Consider the following 21,558-nt stretch of genomic DNA (forward strand, 5'->3'; position numbering starts at 1 on the left):
CATTGTCAATCCTCTGGTAATATACTAACTTATCTTACCCATTTATGAACAAATTCAGTGAAAAAGTTCGGTGAAATTCAAGCAATTATGCTTGACATTTCAAAGGCTTTTGCTGGTTGGCTTAAAAGTCTTCTAAATAAGCTTCTCTATTGTTTGCTAACTGTTTTTTGTAATTGAGTATCCCGTTTTCTCTCTGACCACTCACTGCAGGTGATAGCAAGATGGGTCCCTGTATTCTAATTTCTCCAGTAATGCTGGTATTACCCAAGGTTCAGTTCTTTCTCCAACTCTTTTCCTCTTGTATATTAATAACCTTCCAGTTTGAGAAACCTTGCCCTACACAAACCACTTCAGCTTCTCGAATATCCAATACCAATTCCTTAAATGTTGATCTGCAGGTAATTCTCCAGTGGGGCAAAGATAACTTAGCATTAGCATTAGTACAGGCATTTGATGCAAGAAAGCAAGCTTATGCAGCATCAGCCAAAAATAAATAAATAAATAAATAAAAAAATAATAAATAAATAAATAAATAAATAAAAAATAACCACTTCCACTTCACCCCTCTGTTCGTTCGAAATACCTGTCCAGCTGAGCCTTAAACTTATTTAGGCTATCAACTTCCACGACAAGGGATGGAAGTTTATTCCACCAACCAACCACCCGCTGGCTAAAGTCAAATTTCCTCACGTCTATCCTACATCTGTCTTTTCTCAATTTGAATTTATGCCCTCTCAGGTGATTATTCTGAACAAGAGGAAGAATCCCATCAGCATTGAGCATGCTCAAACCATTCAAGGCTTTATACACCTCTATCAGATCACCTCGCCGGTGCCTAGTCTCCAGACACTGTAATTTGCAAAACTTAAGCCTTTCTTCGTAAGAGCACCCCTTTGTTCCATTCACTAATCTTGTTGCCCTTCTCTGTACTCGTTCCAGCATCTCTACATCCTTCTTGAAATAAGGCCTCCAGACCTGTATACAGTACTCTAGGTGTGGTCTGACCATTGCCTTATACAATGGAATAATCACCTCCTTATCCCTGCTAGAAAAATTCCTATATATCATCGACAATACACCATGAGCTACTCTTGCAGCCCGTCTACACTGCTCAGAAAACTTCATATCTGCCTGCACAACCACCCCCAAGTCCCTTTCATTCTCTACCACTGTCAGTGTAGTGCCACAGAGTTGATACGTTGCTCTGGGGTTGCTGTTTCCCATGTGTAGTACTTTACATTTGTCAATGTTAAACTTCATTTGCCACCTCTCAGCCCATCTGCTCAACCTTTCCAGATCCTGTTGCAGTAGCATAGTGTCAGTAGTGTCCTTGACAACCCTGCTAACCTTCGTATCATCGGCAAACTTGGACATTAAGCTTGATATACCATCATCAATATCATTTATAAATACAGAAAACAATAATGGACCCAATACTGAACCCTGAGGGACTCCACTAATAACATTAGTCCACGATGAGCAGTGTCCATTGATTACCACTCTGTCTTCTCCCCCTCAACCACCCCTTTATCCACAGCAGCAATTTGCCTCCAATGCCACACTGCTCCAATTTGTGCAGCAGTTTTCCATGTGCAACAGTATCAAAAGCCTTTCTAAGATCCAAATATATAATATCAAAGTTATTCCCTGCATCCAGTTCCTTTGTGACTGCATCATAGTATCCAATCAAATTGGTCAGGCAAGACTTCCCCTTAACAAAACCATGCTGTGTCTGAGCTATGACTGAAGTCTTGTCTAGATGATCTTGCAGTGCTTCTTTAACCAGTGCCTCCATTAATTTTCCAGGAACAGAAGTTAAACTAACAGGTCTATAATTATTTGTGTCGCCCTTTGATCCTCCTTTGTGAATTGGGGTTACATTTGCACATCTCCAGTCCATGGGTACTTCCCCTGAGTCCAAGGAAGCTCTCATAATTATGGCTAAGGGTTTGCTTACTTCCTTTGCTGCCTCCTTTAATATAACTGGATAGATCCCATCCACCCCAGGTGCCTTTCTTGTATTTATCTTCAACAATTTCTCCTCCACTTTACTCTCAGTTATTACAAGATTCTCTAGCTTACTGCCAGAGTTGAATACACCTCTGGCATTCCCCTCACTGAATAACTCCTCATGTGTGAATGTCGATGCAAAATATTCATTCAGTTTGTTAGCTACCTGAGCAGGATCATCAACAGTTGACCCATCGATATCAAGTGGACCAATCTGATTCATCCCCTTCCTTCTAGAGTTTACATAAGTAAAGAACTCTTTGCTGTTTTTCTTTGCATCCCTTGCCAAAGATTTCTCGTAATCTGCCTTCGCCTGCCTAACCTCCTTTGTAACTTGGTTACAGATCAACTTGTATATATCATAGGCTTCTGTGTCACATGTTAATTTGTATGTATCCCATGCATTTTTCTTCTCTGCCATATGTCTCATTAGTTCATCTGATATCCACTTAGGCCTAAACCTTGAACAATATTTCTTAGTTGGTATGTAAAGCCTAGTAGCTTCCAAGATAAGTTTTTGAATGCTTCCCATTTTGAATTTGCTGTTGGTAACATCAGTTGCTGTTGGTATCATCAGTTGGTCCCACTGTATAGAATTTAAATACTGTCTCAGTCCATCGTAGTCGCCTTTACGAAAGCAATAACCCTTCCCTTTACCCCTAATGGTAGTTACCTTTTTGAGTAAATCCCACTTCAGCACACTGTGATCACTGCCACCTAGTGGTTCATTTACCTGCAGATTCTTAATGCATGAAGAATCACTACTGATAATCAAATCAAGAGTATTACTCTCTCTAGTTGCCTCCCGAACATGCTGATGTAGAAAACAATCATCCAATAAATCCACAAAAGCCTTGCTAGTGTGTGAGTGAATAGCCCCCAAATTCCAGTCAATATCTGGGAAACTTTGTTAATTTCAACCTTATAAAACTCAGTCCTGTCATATCTTGCAAAAAGGATTCTTCCACTCCTATACCTATCTTCAACAACACTCATATTTCTAGACAAGATCACATATCTCTATTTGGGGATTACCCCTGGCTTCTTATCTCTCTTGGTAGATGCATATCACAAATATTGCTTCCTCTTCATCTAAAAAACTGGGTTTTCTCTCTTGCTCTCGGTGTTACTTTCCTTCTAAACAGCTATTCATTCTGTACAAATCTCAAATCCCCTGCCATGTAATACCATTCTCACACCTTCGGCACTGCCCCTCTACTTCTCTTAGGCTTCTTGACTCCATTCAAAAGAGGGCAGCTAGGTTAATGACCCATCGCTTACAAAGTCTCTCCACTCTCTGTCTCAGAGACATTGTTTCTGCTGCATGCCTTTTGTGTGGGTACTTCCAGGATACTATTCTTCTGAATTGACTTCTATAATCCCCCCCCTCTTCTAAACCAGTCCAAACAAGTGCCACAATCAGTCATTATCCTTTTACTGTCCAACCTCAAACTCACAAAACCAACTTTTCTTCTTCCTCGTTTATTCCTTCGACGTCCATTTTCTGGAACACCCTCCCTTCATATGTATTTCCTGAAAATTACTTTTAACTCTAATGTCAACAAGTATCTTTATTCATAGTCTCAACCTTCAACCCATGTACATTACTATAGGTTCTAATACCTCTGCATTTGAGGTTTTACATTAAAAAAAAAAAAAAATAGTAATTAGCATTCTCCATGCTCAAATGCATCCATCAGATTGAAAGATAATGTACTGTGGCACATCAATCCATGGGACTGTTTTCAATTGGTGAGCATTTGCTTTGTTATGAAAGGCTTGTAGAATACAGCACTTGTAATAAAAGTTCGTGTCATGCAGCTCTCTATCCATCGCGGAAACATAAGTTTGCCTATGGCTGCTTGCAGCTCCAAACTCTTAGTCTCCAGGCTCTGATACTGAGATGAGGAAACCATCCATCTCAAGGTCCACCAATTCCTGTAAATTTATATCTTACACCTAACAGCCATTCTTTGAACTTAGTGGCACTGTCAGCAACATGATTAAGACATGCTGCCAACTTGGGAATCATTACCCTCTGAAACTCTATTAGCCCTTCCTGTGTTCATTGTTCAAATATATTCATTTAAAATGAATTCCAAGCTAACAGCTCATTACCTTATAGGCCCAAACATTTGCATATTTTATAAACCCATAATTTCTTGCATTCAGAGGGACAACCATGACTTAACCTCCTGTCACTCAGTATTTTATGCTTACTGATTATTTCTTGGTCTCAGTATTCTTATACTTGTGGACTTAAGTGTCTTCAGAACTGCATGTTGTTGATGTAAAAATGTTTAATTTCTGAGAAATAGCACACAAACATTTTCCCCACATGGCATCCAACTGTTATTTCCTTCTGAAATTGTTAGTTTTTTGTGCTCAGTGTTATGAAGTTGCTGACATCCTTTGTTATTCAGTGTTCACTTCTGTAATAAAAATCTTTCAGCAAAGAAAATTATAGTTATTAATATTACTATTAATAGTGGCAAATAATGCAAGAAAACAACAAAGCATCAGCTAAGGGGGGGAAAATTTCCCACATCACCAGTCTCCATCCCCTTCAATGATTTGCTTAGTTCTTCCTTGAATTTATTAAAACTACCCACAACAGATGGAAGTTTTCACAACAATCAACCACCTGCTGGTTGAAGGCAAACTTCTGCACATCTGTCCTGCAACCATTATTCTTTCTCAACTTCAATTTATGTCCCCTAATGTGTATAGTCTGAGCAAAAGGAAGAATGCCATCAGCACTCGGCTTGCTCAATCCATTCAAATGTTGTTATTTTGTAGTTAAGATGATAATGCTCTGTGATATAGCTAATCACTTTGTAAGAGTGACTGGTACTATTGGTAGTTTACCATAGATACTCAAGTTGACAAGTCAATTTCGAATATATGAAGTCGGCCCCTAGTTTTGGACATAGTGAATTCAGAAAATATACTTTGAGGACATAGCCACTGGTGCCCCATTTTGTATATTTTGGCATAACAAAATGAGTAAAGTGTACGAAACTGTTTTATCCAAAGCCTTTTTTGACAGTAAATGAATGCAATATTTATATTAATGTATTGTGTAAAATCAATGATACAGTGTGTCACTTGCTTTGATGTTAAGTGACTGATAAACTCTGCAATAATTAGTACCAACTAGATATGCAATAATCTATGCATTTTACTCACTCCATAAAGAACTGAGAACAAGGTGAATTTTTTTGTGGTAAGATTAAAAAATAATTTTAAGTTATTAATTTTTTCTGTGTGTAGAAATCCTATATGATCCCTACTTTTTGGTTTTGAAAATTTCCCAAATTTCTCGTCTTATACTTTGCAATTAAACAGGCAACCATGACAGTGAAAGAAAGATATTGCAGAACAAAAAAATAAATCCCCCCCCCCCTTTAAGCTACTAGGCAGTGGTAGTTTCTAGAGTATTTTATGTTTTTTCATCTCTTGAATTTTAAATTTATGTATGGTTTTAGTTTGATTATACTTATCACACCGGTGTGTATATTTCTCCGACTTCATGAGAAGTTTAAAAGTTAGGGATGATAATAAATTTTTGTTATTAATAGTGAAAATTCTTTTTCTGAGACCTGACCTGACTATTTTTAAGCAGAAAGATAAATATTTTGCAAGTTATATAGAATTATTGTTTTGTTACTTTTAACTATCTGGTGTAACTGAAAGTGGCATGTGGTACATATGTTCGTAGTGGCATGTGATGCAAGAAAGCAAGTGTATGAGCTTAGGCAGCATCAGCCAAAAAAAAAAAAATCACACTATTCCTTCCAAATGCCTGTCCAGTTCCTCCTTAAATTTATTTAACCTATCAACTTCCACGACAGATGGAAGTTTGTTCCAGCAACCATCCGCTGGCTAAAAGAAAATTTCCACACATCTATTCTACATCTGTCTTTTTTTAATTTGAATTTATGCCCCCTTAATTATCGTAATATGAACAAGTGGAACGATCCCATCAGAATTCAGCGTGCTCAACCCATTCAAGGCCTTATACACCTCAATCAGATCACCGCACAGGTGCCTAGTCTCCAGCCACTGCAATTTGCAGAACTTAAGCCTCTCTGGGTAAGAGGATCCCTTCATTCCCCTCACCAATCTTGTTGCTCTTCTCTGTACACACTCAAGCAAATCTACATCCTTCCTAAAATGATGCCTCCAGACCTTTACGCAGTACTCAAGACGTGGCCTGGCCATTGCCTTATACAGAGGGACAATCACCTCCTTTTCCCTGCTAGCAAAATTCCTATATATCATTGACAAAACCCCATGACCTGCCCTGGCAGCCTGTCTGCATTGCTCAGGAAACTTCATATCTGACTGCACAATTACTCCCAGGTCTTTTTCATTTTCTACCACCTTAAGTGTTAGTACCACACAGTTGGTACATTTCTCTGGGATTATTTCTACCCTGCAGTACTTTGCAACATGTGCAACATTATAATACGAGGTGGCAGGACCAGCTTAATGCTAAAGATTATCAATAGAAAATAAGTGGCAGCATTACAAAGAAGATGGCTCAGAGCTGATTACTAAGCATAATGGCAGTTACAAAATTTGGGAACATGCTATATGTAAAAAAAGAATAAGGGCCGTAGATTCACTGATCAGTTTGTTTCACTCAAGAATACAAAGGAATGTAATGTTTATTGCATAAGTAGCTATATTTTATTTTTTAATACTGGTTGCAAATTAAATTTTTGCCTCGAACTCAAGTATGTATGGTGCAGCTTACATAACTACTCCTGTTTATTTTTAAACAAAATATTGTTGGTACCTCAAATTTTAGAAGTTCAGGTATGTAACTGCCAGTAATGTTTCTTTCCCTTACCCATACACAATTAAAATATATTAGAAACAAGTGACTATTAAAAACAAAAGTTATTCTTTTTCAATTGACATAAGCAAGCATGTGTGGGGTAGTTTTCTACCTCAACTTTGGGAAACTTATAATGCAACTGCAGGTCAAGTCCTGAGCTCTTTCTGCAGTGACAACTTGAAGCTAATTGGATTTCACTATTATTAGCAATGGGACATTTATTATCCTTATGTTCTTTTATTGCCAAGCAACATGCAAAAATAAACAATTTTAATTGCCATTCCTCAGTCTCTTTTTCAGATGTCATGGAAACACATTTGTTGAAGTTGCAAAAGGAAACTAAATACAAAATGAATTTCTTATTTGCTTGACGGGCCTTTTGTATACATGCACAAACTCTGATGAAAGTGTATTAATTAGTACACGTGAATGTGGAATAGTAGTGCTGTGTAGCATGTAGTTGCTATTTGAGAGTGGCTATGGTTTTTTTTGCTTTCAGTAGAAAAAGTAATAGCGTACAATTCATTGCACACAGTGGTTTCTTTCTTGCAGAGAAAGTATTACTCAATAAAACTTGGCACTGCCTCGTTTGTATTTGTTTACTAGTCAGTTTCTAAAGATTTGGCATTTGAAAGTGAAATTGTAGAACAGTCAAAATTCAAATGCTATATACAGTTGCAGCTATAAAAATTGCATCACCCCGTTAAAGTTTATTATATCATTAATATTCATTAATATAAAGGCATCCATCTCATAGCATATGCTGTCAGTCTATTTAGCTGCAGAATGATATACTATTATATTTCCAAAAAGATGGGCTGTAATGTCTCCTGCATTAATCATTCTTTACCTAAACCTCAGTGAATGCCCGTGTGGGAGGAACATATGGGTGTAAGACAAGTGAAAGAGTTGTCTGACAGGGACTTGTTCATGAGTAGTCTGAAAGCATATCAATCTCTTAAAAAGCCTTTATTAACTAAACATGGGCTAAAGAGCATGCAAATCCAACAATTGAGTAGTAGCAATATGTAATTTTCTGAGGCCAGATTTAACTTCTGTGGATTGGATGGGAGCTGTTACATTTAGTGTAGACCCAGTGAAGTTTCCATTGAGCAAGATGATTTAGAGATGTGTAAAAGGCAAAGTAGACAAATGTACTTTGCAACTGGTACTGTTATTTTAACCCTTACAAAAAACTTTTAACTCGAATAGAAATGTGAATTTTCCAGCATGGCTGTCTCCTTATCACATCATTTAATGCAGCTTCCATTATTTTAATGATTAATTTGTATCAAATACCGTATTGTTTTATCTTCAGGTGAAGAATGTTGTGCAAGTGTCTCAAATTCAGTGCTTACTGTGGCCAAGAAACAGATTACCCTTAACATGTAGAAAACTGCCAAATGTTATATGATAGCAAATTGCTGAAAGAAACTATTATTCATATCGGGTACCAGGAACTAGGCAATGATAAACTTCATGTGTAAGGTACGTTATAAAGTAGATCACCGATTATCTGTGGTAACTGGTGGAAGCTAGAACCCAGATAATTGAAAAACATGGTTAATTCAAATTATATTTCATTAGGATTGTCACAGCTATATATTTCATGTAAAAAGAAAATAACACTATTATTTAAACAAATGAACACAGTCACATTTCAAACCATATAAAAAGATTAAACATTTTTTTTAAAAAGTCATTTTGATAGGAAGTCTGTGATGCACTTCATTAATTACACTTTTTTTTATAATTGTATGTATAAATATGAACTTCCCCGTTTTTTCTGGTTTCGGTAAAATTTTTAAAAATTAACTACAGGAATACCTCGTTCAATGTTTGGATCTAGAAGAACACTCAGTGCCATTACATTTCTTCTTTCTACTCATATTTGCATATAAAGGGTGTAACGTTTTTAAAAAATAATCTTTAATAAAAATCCACAGCGAAAAATATTTGTACAGTGAATGAACGACCTCACCGCTCGGAATCTAGAGTTTTTACTAACGTATGAATGCTAGCAGAGTCCGTATATAATGGGAGTTTCGACAACAGTTAGAATGGCCTTGAATCCATAACGCATTGGCCTATGTGCTGGCATTATAATACTTACATATCATATGTATTGGTGCATAACACAGTTATTTATTTTTTTCAATTTGTAACCCGTGCTATAGCGAAACCTGCACTGTTCAAAACCACGCTATGCGAGGTATTCCTGTACTTCGTAAAAATTAAGATACAACCATTAAATGCATATTTGCTTCCTTTACCACAGTAGACTGAATCTTCATTAACATTTTTTTTATTACCACATGTACAGAGTGATGATATTTTTTTTTTCAGAGCACATCTTTAAATAATCCTCCATATTTTTATGTCCTTTTCATAGTAGTCTCCATTTGATAAATACACTTACTCCAATGTTTCTGTCATCGTTCAAACATGGTGGAAGGCTTTTTTTATGCATTTGAGAAGTACCCTCGATTTCTTTACAACTTCTGACAAGGCCTGGCGTAGCTGTGGGGGCAGGAGTGCGAGTGCAGTAGCACACGCTCTTTGAGTGGACTGGGGTTCAAGTCCATGACTGCTAAATAAGATTAACATTTGTATTGATTGATTTATTTTAAACTCCACTGACCTGGTGGTTGTGCTGGAGTATAAACTGGGCACATTCTCACAGCTCCTTAACTTTGGAAATAAAACAAATTGCAGGGAGCAAGGTCAAGGCTGTATGAGAAGCATCTGACATTAACGCTGGCTAAGTACTCTGACAGTATGAGCAATGTGAGTCGCACATTGTCATGATGAAGCACCCACCCACCTCCATGCAGTTGTGGTTTGCTGCATGCAGCACAGTTCTGGGTGCCTCTGTAGCCAGGCTCAGCAGTGCATAGCATACGCTTCTTGATTAGACCGGGATTCAAGTCCATGACCACTAAATACGGAGGATGTGGAAAGGTCAGGGAATGACCACCGCATTATCCTCACAGCAATATGGCCTTAGTTGCTAATGCTCCTAATAACAAACAAACAAACAGCACAGGTCTGTAGTTGTGCTACATCATATGATGTGGCACAACTTGCTGGTAAACTATTCCTACAATGTCAAAAAAAAGATTGCCTTAACCTTTTCTGTAGAAACCATAACTTTTGCTTTTTTCAGTGTTGGTGATGACATGGGCTTCCAAACAGAGCTTTTTGCTTACTCTCTGGGTTGAAATGAAGCCATGTCTCATCCATCATTATCACCTTGTGTAGAACCTCACCATCTTCAGTAACCATCCGTTGCAGCTCCTGCCAAACCTCCATGCAAATTTCCTATTGCTGAGGTGTGAGTAAACTCAGTACACAAACACAAGTCATATGAAAATGGTCACGGAGAATACCGTGAGTGCTTCCTGTTATTCGCAATGTCTCTGCCAGTTGCCTTACTGTTATATAACGATCTTCTCTTATGATTACAGAAACAGCATTTATGGTTTTTGTGGTGAAAGCAGTGGTTAGAGCTCCAAGGCTGGTGAATTTTGTGATCGAATTGTCCATCTTTAAACATTCTAAACCACCTTAGAGCCATGCACACAGCTGATTCATACTGTGTGCATGAATCAGCTGTGCAGTTGCCATGTAATGCAGCTTGGTTTGGTCTTAAATTCTACAGCTCAGCAAGAAATAGCAAGCGGCACTGTTGTTCACGAAAAATTACGATCATTCTTTATTGAATAGCCCTCGTATAATCTTATTGGCTGTCTCAAAATAGCAACCACTTTCCCAAGTGCTTGCTATTTAGAGAGTGGGCTCCCCAAGGATCATTTCTTCGACCACTGTTTCTGAATTTCACAAATGACATTGATGAAGAAATAGAAGGCATTAAATCAAAATTTGCAGACACCATAAAGGTTTGTAGAGTTTATGATGAATGCCAAGCAGCACTCCACCTTCAGGATGACTTGAAGCGACTTCAAGAATGGTCAAAAAAGTGACTGTGTTTTAATACAGGAAAATGCAAAAATTATACATTTTGTGAAGTTGAATTGTTGAACAATAGAAGAAGAAAAGGATCAGGGAGTTACAACATGGGCAGTTATGAAGTTTTCTGAGCAGTGTAAACATGCAGCCAAGAAAGCCCGTGGTGTCTTATCAATGATTTATCAAACATTGGATAAATTTAAATGCTGAGGAGCACTTCAATTAAAATAATGTTAATTTTTTCTACATAGATTAATTGTAAAAAAAGTATGTTAAATTTCAATAGTTATTTTTACTCTTTATTATCAGTGAATTTTTTTAATGGAAAAAAATTTTGAAAATTTCACAAAAAAATGTAATATTTATAGGTATCCAGTACAAAAAAGACAAGATCTAGAATTGGATTAAGATGATTCCTTCCTTCCGTCCTAAGGAAATAAGCCACCTGAATCTCCAGATTTTTCTAGTCATATTTTAAAATTTTTATTACGTGATGCCAGAAATCTAGTCCAGTGAATCGTTATTTTGTGGAAAAAAATGTAATTGTGATACTGATATAATAAATAAGTTTTACAATTTCAAGTTTTTTTATTAATAAAAATAAGTGTGTACATAAATCACTCTTTTAGGAAAATACTACATTACAAACTGCTCTTTCTTTCCTTAAAACGATACACCAGAGGTATTATGTTGTTATTTAGGATGTGTATTAAACTATATATAATATATATATATAATATTTACATATAGTAAAGTAGAAGTGGGCAAGCATTTTTGAACTTTTCTAGTTACTGAAATAATTACAATGAATTTCATTTCTAACTACAGCCCATAAGCTAATACAAAGGTGTGCACCGTAGTTAATTAAGACCATAGCAAGTGCATGAACATTACTGATATCAAATATGGTTTAATTAAAAACTACTCTACTATTTCACATTATATACATCTAAAAAACCTCTTTGATGAGGAACTTTTATAAATTTCATAAAGTTTCCAAGTTGGCTATAAGTAAGGCACAAATTGAGGATATATAGTATTAAGATAGTTTTTCTCACGGTGGAAAGGCCAAATTTTTGTAATAAAAAAAAATTAAAAAAAATAAATGTTACTAAAGACTTAAAATTGCTGTGCATAACATTAAGGGGAACATAAATATTTACAAAAAAATACTTAGGACAGTTTTTATTAACTTTAAAGTGACAGTATATTTTCATTCCTTTATGATCTGAATCATTTTGGTAGTGAAGTGCCAATACTAGGTTAGAATTGTTTATAAATAAGAAAATACATTTCGAGCTGACATATCGTTTTCTAAAAAAAAAAAATGGATAGATTCAAATCTGTTTGGTGGAAAAGCAAGTTAATCTATTACCCCAGTGGTTGCAAGTTACCTGACAGGTGACCCTCAAAAATTAATAAACCTGAATTAACCATTAATTAGTGATTAAAAATCTGAAAATTTTTCTACCTTCCTAAATTTAGACAAACTTTTACTGTAATCATCTCGATGTGTTTTTGCAGAATACTTGAGTATATGAACCTGTCGGGTTCATCATCATCAGCCATTTTCAATCCACTGCAGGATGAAGGCCTCTCCAGCAACTTTTGTGGCAGGTAACCTGTCAGGTTACCTACCACAAAGTTTAAAATTATGCCTTTGTTTATAGTTTCACTCTCCCACTAGTACAATAAAAATCTTAAGCCTTCCCTAGTTGCTTTAAAAGATAATTATTATTTTCACATGGTGAACACGAAAACTAATATTCTCTCAAAATGGATGCTACACTGGGAAGCAACGTAAGTTAAAATTTCATGTATTGTGAAGTATGTCATAATTATTTTGAGAATAGAAGTGAATAATAGTATCTAAAATATATATATATATATATATATGAGGTGTGGCAATAAAAAGAACAAAGTGAAGGAGTTTCAAAATTGATTTTTTATTTTCAAAGTAATTATCACCTGATTGAATGCACTTATTACACTGTTCTAAAAGTTTCTGAAAAGAGTCAGCAGAGATATCCAAAGATGTACATTTTGGTGGTTAAGTTTTTCACCTCAACATCCTGAAATCTCCTTCGGAGGCAGTTTTCATCTTGGGAAAGAAGTCCATTGGTGCTAGCTCAGGAGAGTAAGGTGGATAGTTGATCTGTACAATGACATGTTTCATCAGAAATGTCTTCACAATAAGTGTGGAATGGGCAGGAGCAGTTGTGCAACAAGAACCATCTGCCTTTCTCTCAAAATTGTGGCCTCACCCAGGAAATATGCTTCAATAGTTTTTGAAGCACCTGTATATAGAGCGCAGCATTGACTCTCTTCCCTTCAGGTATAAATTTCTTGTGAACCACACACTGTCTATCGAAAAACATTATCAGCATAATCTGATCCTAGATAAATGAAACATTTTGGGCATTGACAAGGATGGTGAAGTCAACTGCATGCCCTGACTTTTTGTCTGTGTCATACTGAAACACCCAACACTCATCTCCAGTGACAATACACTCAAAATTAGGATTATCTTGACAAGCCTAGATGAAGTCTTTACACGATGACACTCTTCGTTGCTTCTCCTCATTTGTGAGGCTGTGTGGCATAAATTTTACAGACTCTTCTTTTCCTTAAATTTTCATGCAGAATTTGACAAATCAACTCCTTATTAACATTCAACTCATCAGCCATCATTCTGGAGAGTCAAATGACAATCTTTCGCCAAGATTTCCCAAACTTTTGCAACTCTGGACTCATTTTGAGAAATTAATGGATGCCCTCTTCTTGAATATCCTCACATCCGTCTTTGAACTGCTTATACCATTCAAACACATTTCACATGTTTCTATTCAGGTTTTCCCAGTTTAAAGCAAAATTTGATATTCATCTGTTGATCCACTGCAAAATCATGACATGAAACATTAATGCTACTAATGACACTAGTTATTACTTGCAACCTATTAGCCTACTGGACAAACTTTTTAGCAGAAACTTGAACGTACTACTGTTCAGACTCTTCGAACATGACTGCACCAGTCCAGGAACTTTATTGCCACATCTCACATATATAAATTTTTAGAAGTATTTGTACACACAATAAACAGAAATATATATGCATGCACATGTTTAAAATTGAGAGCTTAATGATCTTTTAAACTGAAATATTGAAAGGCCTAATAGATTTGTGTTTATGTTTTATTGCCTAAAATATATATATATATATATATATATATATATATATTTGTAAATTTCTTCAGAATTAGTTTTTTGAAAATGGGTGTAAAAACAGCATTGTTTTTACACCATAGGTGTAAAAACAGCATAGTTTAACAAAATAATTACTGCAGTCCATTTAAGAATAAATGAAATATTGGTACTCTCTGAGCAGAATGTAAAACAACCCAAAATGTTTTTCAGAAATTAAAAAGTTGATCATCTGTCAGGTGACCCACCACTGTATTGGCTACATTTTTGGACCACCACTGCCAGGTTAAAAGCTTCTAATAGATCTACTTCTTATCATCGATGTCCCTTAACATTCTAAGTGGTCCTCAATTTACATCACTATTTATGGAAGTCTTTCTTGCACCACTTTCAGTTCTAGATACAAAGAAATTATCTAGTCATTTTGCATTCTGAAGCACTCCAATGTTAAAAATCTGTGCATAGAATAATTTTTGACTCTTAAAAAGTTTTGATTTATTTTTTTCCTTAAAAATGGGGCTAATGAAAGGAAAGGTAAATTCCATATAATGGGACTGACTTTTCCTTTTATTATAATGTCCTCAGAGAAGAAATGTCACTCATCATGAGAGAACTGTCATTGAAATAGTCATAATATGCACTATTACTTTATTCATAACTGGTAGTTGATTAAATACTCTATTTGTAATCATATCTATAAAAATTCGCATTTGGACCTTTTGTTATAAATATAATTCTCAATTATATAACTGTTTCTATAGGAAAATAATATTCAACTTGTGGCACCTTTCTCGGAACACATCCTGGTATGTCTCTGAGGATTGCCCATTCTTTTACACACTACTTAAATCTACAATATCTTGTGAAAACAGTGGAAGTGGTGTGTTTCTAAAAATAATACACTATGCAGGAGAATGGACTCTGCATCTAGTTACCAACTGCTACTTTACAAGATAACGTATGTTTTAGTGGTGGTAATGATCACATTTTTGTGACAAAAGGAACATTAAGTAGATTCGATTTAATTCTCAATGTACAAAATTTCAAAGAGTTTCTCATAGAATTCATCTTTTGAATGGCTTTAATTGCATGAGAAAATTTTTTTTAAAAAATCCATCACAGTGGCTTCAAATCTTTATCAAATCACTGATCACACATAAGTTCTGATACATGTAGCCATAACGTCCAAAACAATTAAGGGAATCTACTGGATTGATATCCATTGTGGCTGCAATAATAGCACATATTCACAGAGTAATATGCAGATTTAAATTACTAAGTTCTCCAACAAATACAGGCTGATAACATGCAAATCTGAGTTTAAATTCATTTTATTAAATACTCGACCATGTCACCAGATGTCTTATTCATGAGTAACAGCTGCAAAAGTCAACAAGCCCATCTCTTTTCACAATGAAGCAACTGGAAATGTCATCTCTGTATTGATTTACCTGAGTCTATTGCTTGAAGAGTCTTTGGGAGACTGGAGGTGGGGCAGTCACAATGGGAAATCTCCCCATTCTTGCTCATCACAATTGAATGCTATCCATATACTCAGACACTTTGTAGCAGGAACAGAGATGAAAAATGAATTTGGATGGTCTATCAGCCCAAACCATCTGAAATCTGAACAGATGGATTGACAAATGAAATGGCACTGATTATTGTTTGATATTTACAGATAAGTTGGATCCTAGTGTAGTGTGTAAGAGCAACCCAAAACTTGTGCGTGTACAGGAACAGTCTATTCAGTAGAGATGATTGTTGGTATAGGTCCCTGTGATCATACAGACCCCTACATCATTAGGAAGGGGACCCTGACTGCATGTAGTTATAGAGATGAGATCCTGCAACCCACAGTCCTTCCCTATGTTGCTGCTGCAGGCAGTTTGCTGTTCTGATGGACAACAATGCTCAATCCCATAGGGCACAGCCAATCAACAATACATTGCAAATGAAGGTATTATCCATATGGATTGGCCTGCCTTCTCTCCTAACCTGAATCCATCAAGCATGTATGAGATGCCCTAGAATGATGCAGCTCATCCATACTGTCCAGTGATAATCAGATGAAGATAGCCCTTAAAAGTAGCAACTAATTTCACAGCAACTCATCAATACCTTGATTTTATCGATGCATAACATCTGGCAGTTGCTGGGGACCATACTAGTCATTGTCTGCGTGTACTGTCCACAACAGTGACAAAAACTGTTTCCAAAGCTTACAGTAATTTGCTTATATGTTATGTTCCAATAAAGCCACAATTACCATTCATTCAAGTTGCTTTGATCATTTTTGAAAAACAGCTTCAGCTACATTGAGGTACTTACGTCGTCTTGTGTCATGGTCACACAAACATCATTTGCACATGCTCTGATCCTCTATTGTTTTGACCAATTAGATACAGCTAGAGTCAATAACTGATTACACACTGGGCCTATGTTGGTTTTACAATATTTATTTTAAGCAGAGATATAGAACAACAAATATTTTCATTAATGCCACTGAAACCTTAAGTGTACTTCCAATAAAGTAAAACTGAGGATACAATGCCTAGGGCACATGGGATCTAAGACTTTACTCAGAGGCTATTTTTGATAGAAAGTCAAGTTTCACTCCAATTCCAAAAAATGTTTTAACACATTGAATCTCTGCCAGCACTTATAAAAAACACATCCAAAATTAGCAAGGAAATTAGAAATACGTGCTCCACAATCTCAGAAATGATAGAATTTCTGAATCTCAGAAATTTTCATACCCTGCATTACTTTTTCTGAACAGCTACTGATTCCGTTGTACAAATCTGAAATCCACCCTGCTATGAATATTATACCAAAACATCTTTCAAGCTCCAAGATTCTTTTTCAAAAAAAAAAAAAAAAAAAGTCAGATTAATCAATATTCAAGTTTCTGCTGCTCCTGCCCTTCTTATAGATTTTTCAATGGGAACTATTCTTCAAATTGTCAACTGTAATTCCACCATTTTCATTCAAGCCAATTTGAACACACATCTCAACCAGTCAACATCTACTGGCTGCCTAACTCCAATTTCTAACTTTAATTTTTCATATTAACTAGAACTAACTTTTCTGCTTCCTTGTTTATCCCTTCTGCTTCTGTTCTTTGGAACAAACTTCCTCTATGTTTCCTGAATATTACAATCCACAGAAATTCAAGTCTAATGCAAACAAGTGTTTTCTTTCTTGCTAACCTTCCATCCATGTATGCTACTGAGTACCATAGGATCTATACCATTCATGTTTTGGATTTTCATTAAAAAACTAATATAATACAAAATTAAAATAACTTTTATCTAAAAAATTTGGCAAGAGCAGTTTGACAAGTTGAATCTGATAACTTAGTAGTACTGACAATATTTGCTAATATAAAAGCACCTTGCAGATTCTCACACAGGTTGATCATCAGTAGAAGGTACTGCTTAGCAAAAAAAATATCCAAATCTTTGTTCGAGCTTTCAAATATCATCTTTCCATGTAGTAGGAAAATTTTTTTACCTCTCTCAGAAATCAGACTTTCTTCTTTTAGAAGAATCTCTAAGGTGAATAGTCCTTAATCTCTAGACTAAGGACTCTTTCAACATAGGACATCACTGATCATATAATACTATCAACAGGACAATCATACTTTAAATATAAATTTTTACTGAAAAAAGCCTTAATATAGACAATTATTCTCACCAATATTTTTATGGCTAAGTTCAAATTGGGCTTTGATACAGTAATGACAGCCCGAATACAATAAAAGAATCAGTCATCCCAACACTAAATTTAAATTGCAAGTAAAGGACATCCAAATCCCTTTTCTTAATGGACAAAAATAAAATTGCCACCTGACACAGAATCATAAAGGCAGGAATCATAAAAAAAGCTCTGAAATCTCTTTGAATAAGAGAATATTTGTGACTCATTAAAACTTAAATAAAAAATAAATAAATAATAATGTAACATGAGCATGTTTCATAACCCCAAAGCCAGGTTCAAAAGGAGAATCATATCAGAATCTGACTACTTATGTTAGAAGAATCATGGGAGGGGGGAGAACGACAACTACATAGAAATTCAGAACCTATATCAATCATTACAAAAATCTAAGGGCTCTGGCCTAAGAATGAATGCTAGCATATCACACAGTGTATAACAAGAGTGTATAATCTTTTTTTGGATAGAGGCAAAAAACAGATAAAATGCTAAAGGCCTGCTTAAAAGTTACCTGCATGCCTATCACTACAACAATGTGAAGGAATGGGTACCACATGGACTGCAGGTTGGATATCCTCTGGTATAAAGTATAAAATGAGCCAAATGTCAAGAAACATGTTTTAGGCTTAAAAATGAAATATTTAAAGAAATGTTTATAAATTTAGTTTACTAATAGTTTTTTTTTTTCACTGTTTTAGGTTGTCTGACAACAATGAGTTCCACATCTCTGCTAACAAATCAAGAAGACATCCAAATAGTCAAGTGGCATGCACAACTGAGAATGCTGCAGAGACCACATGTCAATTTAAAAAATACTTTTAGGAAACTGAGCCCACAAGGAAGATTATTCTCATGATCATGTGCAAGTTTTCAGTGCAAAGTGTCCATGGCCTTCCAAGGTCAGGCAGATCAAATTTAATTGTCTTCACCTAATACAAGTATAATGAAGGAAAGCTGGGAACATAAGACTTAAAGATTCTTAAATCTTTAAAGATTTTCTTAAAAGATTAAATATTTTCAAAGGAAGGCATTTTCAGAAACATTGAAAGTGCAGAGAACAGCAACTAAGATCAAATGGTACAATCTGATTGAAGCTACCTTCAAATTCACAGTTTGGACAATGTGGCACACCACATATAACATTACCAAAGGAAATAAATGTACCAGGTTACAGTCCATGCATTTAATTCTTTTGGAGCAGAATTTGGTCAAGTGTCGTCGTTCAACCTTTTTCTTTTTTGCTGCTCATGGTCATAAGTGAAAGCTACCTATCCATAAAAAAAAAAAAAAAAAAAACAATTGTCCATACCTTCTAATAATTTGTCCAGTCCTCCTTTAAATTTATCCAGACTAACAATGAAGAAGACATCCATATAGTCAAGTGGCATGCAAAACTGAGAATACTGCAGAGACTGCATGTCAATTTAAAAAAATTGGGAAACTGAACCCATAAGCAAGATTATTCTTATGACCTTCACAATAATAGGTGAAAGCTCATTTCAAAACTCAGTTACCCTACCGTAGGCAAACTTCTGCACATCTATTTTGCAACCACTCTTTTTCAATTTATTCTTTGCCTAAGGCATGTCAAAGATGCCATCAACATTTAGTTTACTCAGTCCTTTAAAAAGTCTTCAAACCTCAGTTATTAGCATATTGCATCCAAAGTTAATCTGACAGTTGCACTTTTCTTGCAGGATGGCCCTCTTTTATGCTTATACTGTGTGAAGCTTTTCAGAACTTTCAGAATGTAAATCATTATCACTGGTTATTTGGTTTGCATTCTAAATTTTCCTTGTCTCTTTCCCAACTTACATAACTTTTCTGTATAACTGAATTTCATGCTAACATGTTCTACAACCTATATCTCATTTATCCAAAGATTCTCAAAGATCTTTCAAGGTATTTAACAGCACAAAATATCTTCATCATATAATGAAGATCCAATTTTTACAGCTTCCACACAAACTTTGTCAGTAACTTGAATTCTTTTTTAAATAGTCCATGAAAATTATAAAAAAATTTCAATATGGATTATTCCTTCTAAAGCTTACTTCATTCCCACTAATCTTTTAAAGGGTACTTTAAAAGACTGGTGGGAATCAAAACTTTAGTGTACTAATAGTTTTTAACTGGATGTTCAGAAACCCCTAAAAAGATTATCTGAAAGAAATCAGATTTAAATAAGATTTCTTTCAGAATATTCCTAGGCACTTTGTATGCTTTTTTTCAAATGATGATCTTAAATGCAGGCTCTTATGCTCCCATGGCATTTCTGTAATTGTCTTGGGGGGGGGGGAATATTTGATTCTAGTATCCCCCAAATGGCCAAAAATCCAGCTATTCTTTCCTAAAGTTACATTCAACAATACTTCTCTCTTCTCTAAGATACTTGCATAGATTTCACATGTTATAATAAGGAGTTTCATATTCAGCTTTATTTCTTTTTCTTTTTCTTATACCGATACAATTAATATACTTTTCCAATCTTCTGGAACTTTTCTTTAGAGAAATGACTTGGATGTGATGACTATATTCAGTGACACTATTTTCCCTACAAATTTAAACATTTCAGGTCTAATTAAGTAAATACTGCAGCCTTTCTATACTTGATAATAGACCTCAATAACAGACCTTGTCTAATGAAGTTTATATCAGCTGGTAAGGCAGATCAGTTTCAAGAAACATCTACAACCATAATTAAAAATCTAATGGGGTTATCAGAGAAACAATCACACTAGGAGACACAATTTTTAAAAAAATATTGAACTTTGCAATAATTCAGTTTTTTTTGGAGGGAGGGAATAGTTTTAAATGGTGCACTTTACACTTTTATTCTGACATTACACTTGATGTTCAGAAGATCCATCTTTAGTAACAGCAGTCTTGCTATAAAAAAACAAAAGCCAAAATCAAAACTCTATATGGAAATTCAACACAGGAGTAGGTGCTATACTAGCATAACTGTAAAGAATTTTTATGGCCATAATTCTCATATTAAAAAAAAAATCAATAATACAGATCAAAATTGAAGACCTGGAGAAATACTGCTGTCTAATAGAGGCTTTAACTTCTTTTTTATTTCTTGATTGCCGAAATGCAGCAATGTTCCCACTATACAGCAAGACAGAACTTAATAATACTACATCTTGAATTATGAGATAGATATAACAGCTTTAAAAAAAAAAAAACATGCATATGTTAGTAAACAAGCAGACATATACGACATATGCATGCACAGAAAGTCAACAGAGCTTGCTTACTTACTTGCAGATACATTCAAAAGAGGTCTCCAACTTGTCGGAAGTTGAAGTTTTCTACCAAAAAACACAGATTTCACTAAAATTTCACAGGTTCGAAACTCACCTGGAGAATAAGTTTCAAACCTGTGAATAAGTCCAGGTGTACCAAGATTTGTGCTCTTTGGCTTGCTATAATTGCCAGCAGATTAAAGAAGACAAACAGCAACAGGATGGCTAATAGTTACACTAACAGCACAACATTATCTGTATTCTAATATTTCCACAAATTGAAAGTTAGTGGAAATATCAGAATACATAATATAACAAATTACAGTGTGTAATTAGTTATTTAATTTATCTACTTCAGAAAAATACTTTATAAAAGTAATATTCTGTTACATAGAAAATTAATGGTGTGTGGGTAAACATATATAATTTGTAAATATATCTGTCATCCTAATTTCTTAAAATATATAATTTTTCAATACCGAATAAGTATTTGCATTTATAACAGTATAAATGACTTTTTTAATTATGTGCTTAAATTATAGGATAATGTTATACCAGAAA

The 21,558-nt window shown here is 35.1% G+C and overlaps 1 protein-coding gene across 1 annotated transcript in view; it reads left to right on the top strand.

The window, feature by feature from the left end:
* The window catches only part of LOC150079265 (uncharacterized), a 359,584-nt gene extending 348,311 nt beyond the window's left edge, over positions 1-11,273 (top strand). Inside the window, exon 21 of the mRNA XM_090383011.1 lies at positions 11,194-11,273. Within this exon, the coding sequence (XP_090239137.1) occupies positions 11,194-11,238 (45 nt within the window). The 3' untranslated portion in view covers positions 11,239-11,273. The remainder of the gene's footprint in view (positions 1-11,193) is intronic.
* Positions 11,274-21,558: the final 10,285 nt, after the last annotated feature.

The sequence above is a fragment of the Mastigoproctus giganteus genome, chromosome 10 (genome assembly GCF_048544385.1).
Source record: "Mastigoproctus giganteus isolate SK-2022 chromosome 10, ASM4854438v1, whole genome shotgun sequence".
NCBI classification, from domain to species: Eukaryota; Metazoa; Arthropoda; class Arachnida; order Uropygi; family Thelyphonidae; genus Mastigoproctus; species Mastigoproctus giganteus.